Genomic DNA, 13455 nt, shown 5'->3' on the forward strand with positions numbered 1-13455 from the left:
ATCAGACAAGGCCTCCGACAGGAGACAGACTGGGCTTTCCCGTCCCACCCCTGTCGACTTGAAAGATCTCACGGGGAGAAGGGAGCCGCCCCCATCAAACCAGGGATCCCCTAGGGAGTGGGGGTGGGGGTGGGGGTGGGGTTGAGCCTCCCCCATCAGACAACAGGCCGCCCCCCAGGCTGCCCACATACGCATGTCAAACAGATCCTTCTTGGGACTGTCCTCCGGCTCGGGGGCGTCCAGACCCTGCGTGTTGACATAGAGGTGTTCCTCCAGGTCCGGGGGGCCCCGGGCGTCCGCCTGCACGTAGCCGTCCCCTGGCGGACCTGGGGAGTGTGAGGAGAGGCAGGGGGTCGGCTGGGAGCCAGGCCCTGGACACCGGGCAGGGTCCCACCAGGAGCCTCCCCCGCAACCTGTGCTGCTGGCTGCAGGGCAGACGCTGCTCTGGCCTCCCCATGGTAACCCGCCCGTCTGCAGGCATCACAGGGAGCGTCTTACAGCAGCAGTAAAGCCCTGTGGGGTTCCAACCAGGGACACGAGTGGGACAGCGAGCGGCGGGGGCTGTGGGCACCAGACATCCACGCCCAGGGAGAGGGCAGCCGCTGCCCCACCCAGCCCCGCCGCGGCCCCTCCCCGGCTCAGGGACCAGAGCTTCCCAGTGTGTATATTCAGTCCCCACGTTTAAAAATAATCACAATGACTCTGCTTCCCTGTAATTCTGCTATCAACATGGCACACGTGGGTCACTTGTTCTGACTCGGTTCTATTTTGAGATTTTCCTTCCTTTCTTTTTTTAATTTTATTTTGAACATGTAAAGTATTTACACGGGGCCGGGCGTGGCGGCTCACGCCTGTAATCCCAGCACTTTGGGAGGCGGAGGCAGGGGAATCATTTGAGGTCAGGAGTTCGAGACCAGCCTGGCCAACGTGGCGAAACCCTGTCTCTACTAAAAATAAAAAAATTAGCGGGGCGTGGTGGTGTGCGCCCGTAATCCCAACTAATCGGGAGGTAGAGGCGTGAGAATCGCTTGAACCTGGGAGGCAGAGATTGCAGTGAGCTGAGATTGTGCCACTGCACTCCAGCCTGGACAACAGAATGAGACTCAGTCTCAAAAAAAAAAAAAAAAAAAAAAAAAAGTATCTACATGGTTCGAAAGCCGGAACGGCATTGCAGGTGTCCTTGGGGCATTCCCTGGGGCCCTGCCTGGACCCCCCCTGCATCATTCCGCCGGGTCCTGACCGGGCTGCCTCTGCCTCCGAACAGGGTCTGGCTGTGACGCCACGTGAATGGGAGGCCGCACTAGCCCCTGCTGGGTGATGAGAGCAGGGGCTTCTCTCCGGCCTTCCCAGTCTACCAAGAGCGGGCACAGATTCCCTCAGCTTCTCACGGTCAGGTGGGCAAGAAGGAGGAAACCCAGTGGCAAGAGCCCAGAGAGGGGAGGACGGCACCGCGCGAGGCAAGAGTCCAGGCAGGGGAGGACGGCACCGCGGGAGGGAGGGAGGGTCCGGGGAGGGGAGGATGGCACCGCGGGAGGGAGGGAGGGTCCGGGGAGGGGAGGACACACCGTGGGAGGGAGGGAGGGTCCGGGGAGGGGAGGACACACCGTGGGAGGGAGAGTCCGGGGAGGGAGGGTCCAGGGAGGGGAGGACGGCACCGCGGGAGGGAGGGAGGGTCCAGGGAGGGGAGGACACACCGTGGGAGGGAGAGTCCAGGGAGGGAGGGTCCGGGGAGGGGAGGACGGCACCGCGGGAGGCAGATGGGTGGAGGAATCCGTGCGCCCTGGAACTCGGTTTGTAGGAGTTCTTGGGCAGAGAATCCCGAAGGGCACGACAAGCAGTGAGAATAGCCTGGGTGTGGGCACGGGGGCCGGGAACCCTGGCGAGCCCCTCGGCAGGGGTGAGCTGCCAGCATCGCAGAGGAACGTGGGCCGGGACCCGCTCACAGCTGGGCACCGGGTGGTTCCCGATGGCTCAAGCTTCTCCAACCTGCTCGAGGGCTCTGACGCTTGGCAGCGAAATGCCAGATTGTTTAGGAAGATCTAAAAAAAGCTCAACACAGATGTTAGCGAGGCTGTTAGGACACAGGCAGCCGCAGGCGGGGCCCCTGGGCGAGCCGACTGCACAGCCGCCTCGAGGGTGACGGGCACCGCGGGTAACGAGAGTAAGGCCGGCGCTCCGTGACCGGGCAGTTCCCAGCTCAGCATGCACCGGAGAAAAGGGCTCGTGGGAACAAGGGGCGCCTGCCGCGGAGCTACCTGAGGGAGCAGGAGGGTCACTCGATGCCCATCAGGAATGGCCTCGGTAAGAGGGAACTGCACACGGCACAGGGAAGAGGGAATTGCACAGGGAAGGGGAATTGCACAGGGAAGGGGAATTGCACAGGGCACAGGGAACGGGAATTGCACACGGCACAGGGAAGGGGGAATTGCACACGGCACAGGGAAGGGGGAATTGCACAGGGCACAGGGAAGGGGAATTGCACAGGGAAGGGGAATTGCACAGGGCACAGGGAAGGGGAATTGCACAGGGCACAGGGAAGGGGAATTGCACACGGCACAGGGAAGGGGGAATTGCACACGGCACAGGGAAGGGGGAATTGCACAGGGAAGGGGGAATTGCACACGGCACAGGGAAGGGGGAATTGCACACGGCACAGGGAAGGGGAATTGCACAGGGAAGGGGAAATTGCACACGGCACAGGGAAGGGGAGCTCTCTTGAGCCCAGGGCTTTGAGACCAGCCTGGGCAACACAGTGAGACCTCACCTCCACAAAATTTAAGAATTTGCTGGGTGCAGTGGCGCACGCCTGTGGTTCCAGCTACTCTGGAGGGTTAGGAGGAAGAACTGCTGGAGCCTGGGAGGTGGAGGCTTCTGTGAGCCGTGATCACGCCACTGCACTCCAACCTGGGCGGCAGAGCAAGATGCTGTCTCAAAAACAAAAAGCCAAAGCTCGAAGTGCCCGGTGGGAATGTCGGTTGAGCGGGCAATGACTGATTCCTACTGAAATGGCATGATGCCCCTCCGTGGGACGTGTGTGTTGAGTCCTGGCACACAAGCGGACCGTATAAGGTCACCGCACCACTGTCTGTCATGGCAAAGGCCTGGAATCGACGCAGATGTCCAGGAGCCGGGTGTGGGAGGAAGAAGTGATGTAACAATGAGGAAGTCTGGCATGCACGGTGTGGGAAGAACCCGCGATGCTTGCCCCGTGGACACAGCAAGGCGGAAGACACATGGGTAGCACACCCCATCTGCAAAAACGGGGGCCGTGATGCACGTTTGAACCGGCTCGAGTATCCGTGCAAAAGCTAGGAAAACAACTCAGGAGCCACTGACGGCTAACAGTGGCTGCCTGATCAGGGAGGCAGAGAAGAGATGCAGACAGGGATGAAGAGATCACTCACTAAACGGCTTTTAAAACTCCGTGATGGGCCAGGCGCGGTGGCTCAAGCCTGTAATCCCAGCACTTTGGGAGGCCGAGACGGGCGGATCACGAGGTCAGGAGATCGAGACCATCCTGGCTAACATGGTGAAACCCCGTCTCTACTAAAAAATACGAAAACTTAGCCGGGCGAGGTGGCGGGCGCCTGTAGTCCCAGCTACTCGGGAGGCTGAGGCAGGAGAATGGCGTGAACCCGGGAGGCAGAGCTTGCAGTGAGCTGAGATCCGGCCACTGCACTCCAGCCTGGACGACAGAGCGAGACTCCGTCTCAAAAAAAAAAAAAAAACAAAAAAAAAACTCCGTGATGTCTTGAATCATGTGGACGAATGCAGTACCTACATGCAACATACAAGGAAGCCTAACACTGTGTGGATGACACGGTAGGTATATCCAACATGCACGGAAACCCGACACCGTGTGGATGACGCAGCACCTACATCCAACACGCACGGAAACCTGATACCGTGTGGATGCACACAGCACCTACATCCAACACGCATGGAATCCAGTCTGTGCAGGAGAAACAGACACTGATGATGAAAATCTCAGCAGACTGTGAGGAGCAAGACAACATCGTAGGTGAATGTGAAATAAGCAGAGAGGAGAAAGACTGAGGGGAAGGCAGCGCGGGACAGAGCTGAGGCGCCCCAGCATCCTCGTGGGCACCCCTTGCAGCCCGAGCCCATCCTACCTGCACCCGTGGACCCCACGTCCCATGGCAGGCTGCGGGCATCTCTTAGAGAAGCAGATGGACCCTGGAAACAGAGCAGCGAGAGGTTCCGCGGTGTGTGCAAGCCCCTCTTCCTGGTTCAGGACCCCCAGTCTTCCCACCCGGCCGTCCTAGACAGCTGGAGACTTAGGGGTGGGGAGGCCAGCCCTGGCCCTCCCCTGGCTCCCTCGCTCTGTGACTGAGCCCCCTGGGTCTGCCGATCACCTCTGCCGTGACCTTCCCCACCTTCTCTCCACCTCGGAAGGTGGTCAGCCCATCCTGCCACCTTGCAATGGCTGTTCCCCCTGCCTGGATGCCTTTCCCCACACTGTTGTCCCAGGCAGCTCCTATTCACCAGTCAGGGCCCCGCCCAAATGCCGCTTCCTCAGGGAAGCCCTCCGACCTCCCTACAGAGTCCAGGTCCCTGCAGACATCCTCAGTGCCTCCCTGGTGGCCTTATCAATGCTGTGATTAAATCATTAGCGTATTTATTCAGTGTCTGAGGGTAGAAGTCATGTCTGAAATGCCACCTCGTCTGATGTGTCCAGAGTAGGCTGGGCAGGTAGACGGCGCCTCATTGTGAGTGAGATAGTGAGAGAGAGAGAGAGTCTGTGAATGAGTCTATGAGTGAGTGAGGTCGTGAGTGAGATCGTGAGTGAGTGAGATCGTGAGTCTGAGTGAGTCTGTGAGTGAGACCGTCAGTGAGTGTGAGTGAGATCGTGAGTGAGTGAGTGAGTGGGAGTAGGCCCAGCAGATACATGGCGCCCCATCATGAGTCTGTGAATGAGTCTGAGTGAGTCTGTGAGTGAGACTGCGAGTCTGAGTGAGATCGTGAGATCATGAGTGAGATTGTGAGTGAGTGAGATCATGAGTCTGAGTGAGTCTGTGAGTGAGACCGTGAGTGAGTGTGAGTGAGATCATAAGTGAATGAGTGAGCGAGATCGTGAGATCGTGAGATCGTGAGTGAGATCGTGAGACTGTGAGTGAGATCGTGAGTGAGTGAGATCGTGAGTGAGTGAGATCACAAGTCTGTGAGGGAGGGAATGAGTGAGTGAGTCTGAGTGACAGAGAGACCCTCCTCTAGGATCAAGGAGAACAGGAGCAGAAAGAAGAGCTGGAGGAAGGCCCAGGAGACCAGCAGCTTGGGCATCCCTGCCCCAGTCCCCACGAGGCAGAGGCTGACCTGGCCGAGGGCCGTGAGGGCGCAGGGCTGTGTCAGGGCCAGCCGGGAGTCCACCAGCCCGCCCGGCGGCGGCTCCTTTCCCGGGACGCTGTTGTAGTAACTGTGCTCCACAGCCTCTTCCTCGTCCCCCCAGGCCAACTCCTCTGGCCCCGCCAGCCTGGGGGACAGACAGCAATGGCCGTGGCACAGGCAGGGCCCAAGGGGGCTAAACCCCCACAGCTTGAGCTTCTGGGGGAGCAGGAAGGCCTGAGTTCGAATCCCAGCCCCCCGCCTGTCGCTGAGGGTTCCCACCAGGAAACGCTTCGAGAGCGAGTGACCAGGCCCACTACGTCCTCGTCTCTGAAATGGAAAGTTGCACCCATTTCCAAGCTGCAGCACAAAAGGCAGGACGTTGGCAAACCCGGTCTCCACTCCTTTCTGCCCATCTCCGGCACCGCCCGGCAGCAGAGGGCAGGAGCCAAGTTTATACCCAGAACCAGGACATCGCCGGTCAGGGTGGTAACTCTCTGGGATCAGAGTGCCCCCGCCCTCCGGCCCGGAAGGCGCTGGTGGGCTCCTCAGCAAGCACGGCCCGAGAGCCAGAGGGGCACACGCCGCCTGGCCCACAGTCGCTGCCGGGAGAAATCACAGGGCAGCCTACGGGAGGCAGGGGCAGCTCCAGAGGCAGGCGAGGAGCCCGTCCCAGCGTCCGAGCGCACCGAGCAATGTGCGTGGAGCACGCCGTCCCTGTGCACAAAGGGGTGAGCGTGAGCACGCGTGACCAGCAGGGCTGGGAGCTCACGGGCCTGCACCTGCCCTCCCACCGTTGGAGGAACCTGATTTTCTAATGATGAATAGAGACTTAAATGCCTCCTTCTCCGAGGCCGGCTGGCAAACCCCAGCCCAGGGCCAAATCCAGCTCACTGCCTAGATCTGTGTGTCCCACGAGCTAAGAATGGGCGTTCAGCCTCTAAATCATCAAAGTTAAGTGTTTGAGAAAACATCCAGAGAATCATATTTTGCGACACGTGACATTCACACTTCAACGTCTATAAATAACGTGTTACCAACACACAGACACGTCCCCCCCTTTACACATCTTCTGCGGTGAGACAGAGGCCGTTGAGCCGGCCGCGCATCTGGAGGAGGGATGTTGGTTATAGCGGCAGGGCTGACAGCCTCGGGCACACCGGGGAGTCAGCTCGCTCAGTCCTCCCCAGTCCGGGAGCGCAGATGCGTTTACCCGGGTGTTACAGCCGAGGAAACAGGATCCTCTGGCCGAGCCACATTCTCAGGGGACAGGGAGGGAGGGACAAGGGCAGGACAGAGGCTGAGGCCTGCAGGAGGTGGAGCCGGCTCTGCACCCGGGCAGGTCGCTGGGGGCGTCCCCAGGGCATGGGGGAGGCGGGTCTGTTACCTTTCAGGGGGCAGTGCCACCTTGGGTGGGCTGTGCAGGTACTGCTTGAAGCGCAGCTCGAAGGCTTGGCCGACGGTGCTGATGACGCTCTGGGCCAGGCCCTCACAGCACTCCAGGATGTGGCAGGCTGTGGGGGCATTGGTCATGCGGCCTCCAAGCCACACAGCCATGCCCCCCGGCCACGGGACCCCCACCAGCCTCCCCGGGGAGCCTCACCTCTCTGGTTGATGGGGTCCTTGGCGACGTAGGCCACGTAATCCGTCATGTCCTGGGGATGGGGAGGGGCCAGCTGGACCTGCCTGGGCCCCCCACCGGGATTCCCAGCCGCCCACCCCAGCAATGCAGACAGATGGGGCAGTGGATGTGGGCACAGGGTACGTTAGGCGGGCTCTGGGGAAGGGCGAGAGGGTCTCGCGGCCGGAGCGGGTGGCGGGGCTGCAGGTCCACCCCCATCCCTGGCCTCACCGTGTCTCCGCCCGATGCAAAGGAGATGGATGGCATGTGGTGGTTTGCGATGACCTGTGGGGGCAGGAGGCACATGTGGTCATGGGGGTCCCGCTTCGAGGGCAACTGTACCAGGGCCACAGCAAGGAAGGGGGCAGGGGCAGGGATGTGGGGATGGAGACGTCCCCTGGACAGGCACCCACTGCAGCCGGGTCCTGGGTCAGCCTAGACGACCGAGGCTGGGATGTGGAGGCCCCAGCAAGGACAGGACTAGGGCACTAAGGGATGTGTGGGGTCCGCAGGAGGTCACATGGGAATGTGAGTGACAGGACAAACCACCCCCACTGCGACACCACACATGCACCTGCCCAGACGCTCACACACACACATCCCATGCCCCACACACGTGTACACACACACACACACACCCCCACACACCCGAAGCAGCCGTGGGAGGGCTGGACCCACACTCCTGATTCCCTTGTCCACGTGCAAGGGCACCTGTGAGTGCATTTGCATGCTCATCTGAATGCTCATTTGCATGCTTGTGTGCTTATTTGTATGCTCGTTTGTGTGTTCATCTGCATGCTCATTTGTGTGCTCATTTGCATGCTTCTTTGCATGCTCATTTGCACGCTCATCTGCATGCTTGTTTGTGTGCTCATTTGCATGCTCATTTACATGCCTGTATGCTCATTTGCATGCTTCTTTGCATGCTCATTTGCGTGGTCCTGCTTCATTTGCTTCCCATCACTCAGATCTCTCTAGGCCCCAGTGAACCCCCACTACCAGCCACGTCCTGAGTCCTCCCTACAGAACATTCACTCCTCAGCCCCCATAGGGACCCTCGAGGCTCTCCCCTGGCCAACCCCGGCCCAGCCAGGAGGGTCTGCTCGGAGCCTCAGTGTCCTGTCCGTATCGTGGTCAGGGGTCCGTGCCTCGCAGGGTCGGGGCAGAGATGGAAACTGCGTGGAAACAGCTCTCAGCCACTCCCAACCAGCTCCATCCTTCTCTAGCCTCCTCCCTGGAGCCCCAGCTGACCCTCACCGCCACCCGCCGCCCCAACGCCAGCCCAGGGACGCTGCCTCGCCCCCAACCCCTCACGATGGCCCATGCTAACTTCTCCGACAGGGAGACGCCTCCTCCCTCAGCCAGACCTCCGAGACCCCCCTCCTCACCACCTCCCAGAGCCCTCCAGGAAGTCTCTCCCAGCACACGGAGCCCAGCACACGCTCAGGACACCCCTCGCCTGGCCTCGCAATGCCTCCTAGAATCTAGTATCTCCTTCATTTCTGCAATCATGTTTTTTTGTTTTTCTGGTGTTTTGAGACGCTCTGTCGCCCAGGCTGGAGTGCAGTGGTGCAATCTCAGCTCACTGCAACCTCCGCCTCCCGGGTTCAAGCGATTCTCCTGCCTCAGCCTCCCAAGTAGCTGGGATTACAGGCGCCCGCCACCACGCCCGGCTAATCTTTGTATTTTTGGTAGAGTCAGGGATTCTCCATGTTGGCCAGGCTGGTCTCGAACTCCTGACCTCAAGTGATCCGCCCACCTCGGCCTCACAGTGCTGGGATTAGGGCCGCCGAGCCCGGCCTGCAGCGTTTGTTTCCCCCTGAGGACTGGTAGCCGGGTTTATCCCCCTCCCCCAGGCACCGTGGACGTTGGGGTGGACTACTCTCCGGGGTGGGGCGTCCTGGCCACTGCGGGGTGCTGAGCAGTGTCCCTGCCCCCACCCACTCCATGCCAGGAGCACCCTGGTGTCGGGACAGCTTGCCCAGGCGGGAGCCCCTGAGCTGAGCCCCGTGAAGGCAGCGGCTGCACCCCCAGCTCCCGCTCAGCAGGGCCTCGGCTCATCTTTCCGGATAAATGCCACCTGCTGCCCACCCCCAGCACCCAGCCTGCCTTTGCCTCGGTGGTCCTAGGACTCCTGGCCCCTCTGGGGGTCTGGGGACTCCAGGGAGGAGGGCAGACCCACCTGGCGCGTGGCGGGCACGGAGAGGCTGAGGCCGTCGGTGGAGATGTGGATGGAGATGCTCATGCCGGCGAAGCGAAGGTTGCTCTTGCCCAGGACGGATGCCAGGGCCTTGTTGGGGGCCTGAGTTGGGGGCGGAGCACAGCGAGGGCGGCCATGGGTGGGGGCCGCCGAGGGGCTCCCAGGATGGCCGCAGCGTCCCCGCGGCTCCCGACTGCCCCACCGGCCCCATGAGACACCACAAGCCTCACTCACCTTTTTCTTCCAGGACCCCCGGACGCCAGGCACGGCCTCGTGGAGCCGGTTGATGGCTTCCCTGGGGATGGGAGGAGGGGGCTTAGAGAGTGTGGTGGGGGTGGTCGGGGGAGAGCTGGGGAGGAAGGAGTCAGAGAGGGCAGGGGTCTGGGGAGGGGGCAGGAGCTCAGAGAAGGGCGGAGTCAGAGAGGGGAGAGGAAGGCAGAGAGGCAGGGGATGGGAGAGGGTGGGGGCTGGGGAACCTGGGGGACGAGTGCCCAGCAGGACAGGTCCAGCCCACCCCGTCTGCATCCTTGCATCCGGCAGATGCCCGGCCCCCAGCTCCAGCCCCTCTACCACCATCTATTTCCCGGGGACCAGCGTGTCCCTGGCCTCGGCCCAATAGGAAGGCGCGGGGTCAGATCTGGGGGTTGGACCAGCGAGCAGGAGGCCCTGAGCCTGACCCCAGTCCCGTGTCCTGATCCCGTCTGCAGTGCCGGAGGAGTGACCGCTGCTCTGTAGGGCCCCTGAGTGGTGGCAGAAGCTGACCCCGAACGAGAGCGCCTCAAACCACTGGTCCCCAGGAGAAGTCAGAAAGTCTACGGGGTCCTGCAGGGGCCTGGGAAATGTCGGCGTCGTGGAGAAACCAGACTCCCCCGACCCAGGGCGCATGGGAATTTCCACGGCACGGCCGCTGTGGAAAACAGCCTGGGGACTCCTCAAAAGCTTAAAAATTGTCCGGGCGCGGCGGCTCCCACCTGGCATCCCAGCACTTTGGGAGGCCGAGGCGGACGGATCACCTGAGGTCAGGAGTTCGAGACCAGACTGACCAACATGGAGAAACCCCGTCTCTACTAAAAATATAACAACTAGCTGGGCGTGGCGGCAGGTGCCTGTAATCCCAGCTACTCAGGAAGGCTGAGGCAGGAGAATTGCTTGAACCTGGAGACAGAGGTCGCAGCGAGCCAAGATCTCACCACTGCACACTCCAGCCTGGGCGAGAGAGTGAGACTCCATCTTAAAAAAAAAAAAAAAGAGAATAGAAAAGAAAAGAAAGAAAAGGAGCAAGGCTCTGACCCAGGCCACGGCGCGGATGCAGCTGGGAAAGTCACGCTCAGTGAGAGACGCCAGACACAGGAGGCCACGCAGCACGTGATCCTATTGCTATGAAACGTCCAGGACAGGCCGATCCACAGAGACAGGGAGGGGCTGGCTGGTGGGTGCCGGGGCTGGGGAGGGGACGGGGAGTGGCTGTGAGGGGGACGGGGTGTTTCGGGGGTAATGAGGATGTTCGGAACCAGGCAGTGGTGGTGACTGTGAAGATCCTAAAAAGCCCAGGTGAATCGTTTGATGTGGGAATTACATGTCACATACGCACGTGTAAACTACCCCACATAGGTTTTTTTTTTTGAGACGGAGTCTCACTCTGTCCCCCAGACTGGAGTGCAGTGGCCGGATCTCAGCTCACTGCAAGCTCCGCCTCCCGGGTTCACGCCATTCTCCTGCCTCAGCCTCCCGAGTAGCTGGGACTACAGGCGCCCGCCACCTCGCCCGGCTAGTTTTTTGTATTTTTTTTAGTAGAGACGGGGTTTCACCGTGTTAGCCAGGATGGTCTCGATCTCCCGACCTCGTGATCCGCCCGCCTCGGCCTCCCAAAGTGCTGGGATTACAGGCTTGAGCCACCGCGCCCGGCCAGGTTTTTTTAAGTCTATATGAATGGAATCAACCAGTTTTCACAGAAAAAAAGGGTGTCGCTCTCCTCCCTGCCTAAGCCCTGGTCATATCCACAACCCCTGAGATTCCTTTCCAGACACCGCACAGCATCCTGAGGTCACCGTGTGGAAAACAGAGCAGGGACACAGAGACGCCGTTGGGCCCTGGTCCCAGAGGGAACCCGCCAGGTCCTGCACCCCCTGCCGTGCGGAGACTTGCCCAGCACCCTGCGAGCGACCGGCATTCTCATCTTAGAGGAGGACCGAGGCCTGCAGGGCCCAGTGATCGATGCCTGGCGTGGGGACAGGGCGGAGACGTGGCGTGAAGCGGGAGGGAGGTAGGAGGGCACCGAGGCTGCGTCCTGGGGTCCCAGCACGGCTGTCGTGGAGCCCATCGCTGCCGCCCTCCAGCGCCTCACACAGCCCTACGAGGCCAGGGCAGGGTTGGTAGCTCACCTGGTCACCTGTGTGCGTGTGTTAAAGTCCAGGGAACGCATGGAGCGGAGGACCTCGATGCAGCCCATGTACTGAGGGGAGAGAACAGGTGTCAGACGCCATCAGAATCCCCGCAGTGGAGCCACGTCCCTTTTCCCAGCAGCCCTTCGCCTCCTCGGCCACCCCTGGGGTCGAGCCCTTTCCTCTGCCCCTGGTGGCTCCGGGGCCTTCCTGCCTCCCCCACCTCAAGGCCTGGACACTGTCCCGAGAGCCGCCCCCTCGAACTCCAGGCACGTTTTTCTCTGTTGCTGTTTCTCAGGGGCCTGGCGGTTCCCCCCGAGGCTCTATGGTGCTTGGTCCCTTAACCGTCTTGCCCTTGTCGGTCTCTTTCTGTTCAGCCAGCACCTAAGCCGAGGAGTGTGAGGACGGTGCGATCCCGAGCACTTCCCTATCTCCAGCGCCCAGCTCAGGGTCTGGCAAACAGTGGGGCGGACATCCTGGCAGCCACAGATGCACACACTGCTGGCCTCGCCCTCCACAGGAAGTTTGCGGGCTCCCGGCCAAGACAGCCGTTTCCGTGAAACAGGAATTCACCGTCTTAATGACTCTGATGATACCGACGGACGGACGAGAGGGGCAGAGGCATCCCGCCGAGTCCCTGGCCTGCTTCGGTGCCGTGAAGGGTGGGGAGCAGGGCCAGGAGGCGAAGGCCACGGCGTCCTTCCATCCCTGGCCCTTGCTGGTGGGAGGGGAAGGGGCACAGCCCACGTCATCTCTTTTTTTTTTTTTTTTTTTTTTGAGACGGAGTCTCGCTCTGTCGCCCAGGCGGGAGTGCAGTGGCCGGATCTCAGCTCACTGCAAGCTCCGCCTCCCGGGTTTACGCCATTCTCCTGCCTCAGCCTCCCGAGTAGCTGGGACTACAGGCGCCCGCCACCTCGCCCGGCTAGTTTTTTGTATTTTTTAGTAGAGACGGGGTTTCACCGTGCTAGCCAGGATGGTCTCGATCTCCTGACCTCGTGATCCGCCCGTCTCGGCCTCCCAAAGTGCTGGGATTACAGGCTTGAGCCACCGCGCCCGGCCAGCCCACGTCATCTCTATGAAATGTCCTACAGAGGCAGCAAGAGGACGTGTGGGTGCCAGGGGTCGGGGAGTGAAGGCTGATGGAAACACGTTTCCTACTGGGGTCATGAGCAATTCTGGAATTAGACAAAACGGGTGGTTGCACAATATTATGAATGTACTAAATGCTACTGAATTGCAAAAAATGCAACAATCAAAATGATTAATAATGTTATGTGAAGTTCACCTCAGTTTTTTTAAATGATCAGCACACAAACACTTTGACCCTGAAACTCCATTTTTAGGACTTTACCCCACAGATACACCAGCCTGAGGGCTTCTGAGGGGTGTACAGGTCACTGTGTGGGTTGGCCCAGGCGCTGCCCCTCTCCACGGCTCTATGTGCCTGGAGCAGGGCGAGCAAGGAGCAGAGACAGACACGAGAATGCAGGCAGGAAGCAGAGGCCACAGAACCTGGGCTGTGATGAGGGGCAGGGGTTCATTCTGGGCCAGCTGGGGAGCCAGGGAGCACTTCAGCAGGGCATGGACTGAGAGGCCTCACCTCCTGTTCAATGGATGGATGATGGGTGGATGGACTGACAGACAGATAGAGGATGGATAGATGAATGAAAGAATGGATGGAGGATGAATAGATGGCTGGGTGGGTGGGTGAATGGATGGATGGATGATGGGTGAGTGGATGGATAGATGGGTAGATGGATGGACAGGAAGATGGATGATGAATGGATGGGTGGGTGGATGGATGGAGGGTGAATGGATAGATGGGTGGGTGGGTGGATGGATGGATGAATGGGTGGATGAATGGATGGATGGATGGGTGGATGGGTGGGTGGGTGGATGGATGGATGGGG

General features: G+C 60.4%; 1 protein-coding gene across 1 annotated transcript in view; it reads right to left on the reverse strand.

The window, feature by feature from the left end:
• The window catches only part of SHC2 (SHC adaptor protein 2), a 39212-nt gene that overhangs the window by 7633 nt on the left and 18124 nt on the right, over window positions 1-13455 (reverse strand). Inside the window, exons 2-10 of the mRNA XM_025366666.1 lie at window positions 11546-11616; window positions 9399-9459; window positions 9147-9266; window positions 7196-7249; window positions 6947-6998; window positions 6731-6857; window positions 5335-5491; window positions 4134-4197; window positions 192-326 (exon numbers count right to left, since the gene is read on the reverse strand). Coding sequence (XP_025222451.1) covers window positions 192-326; window positions 4134-4197; window positions 5335-5491; window positions 6731-6857; window positions 6947-6998; window positions 7196-7249; window positions 9147-9266; window positions 9399-9459; window positions 11546-11616 — 841 coding nt within the window. The remainder of the gene's footprint in view (window positions 1-191; window positions 327-4133; window positions 4198-5334; window positions 5492-6730; window positions 6858-6946; window positions 6999-7195; window positions 7250-9146; window positions 9267-9398; window positions 9460-11545; window positions 11617-13455) is intronic.

Source organism: Theropithecus gelada, chromosome 19 (genome assembly GCF_003255815.1).
Source record: "Theropithecus gelada isolate Dixy chromosome 19, Tgel_1.0, whole genome shotgun sequence".
Lineage (NCBI taxonomy): Eukaryota > Metazoa > Chordata > Mammalia > Primates > Cercopithecidae > Theropithecus > Theropithecus gelada.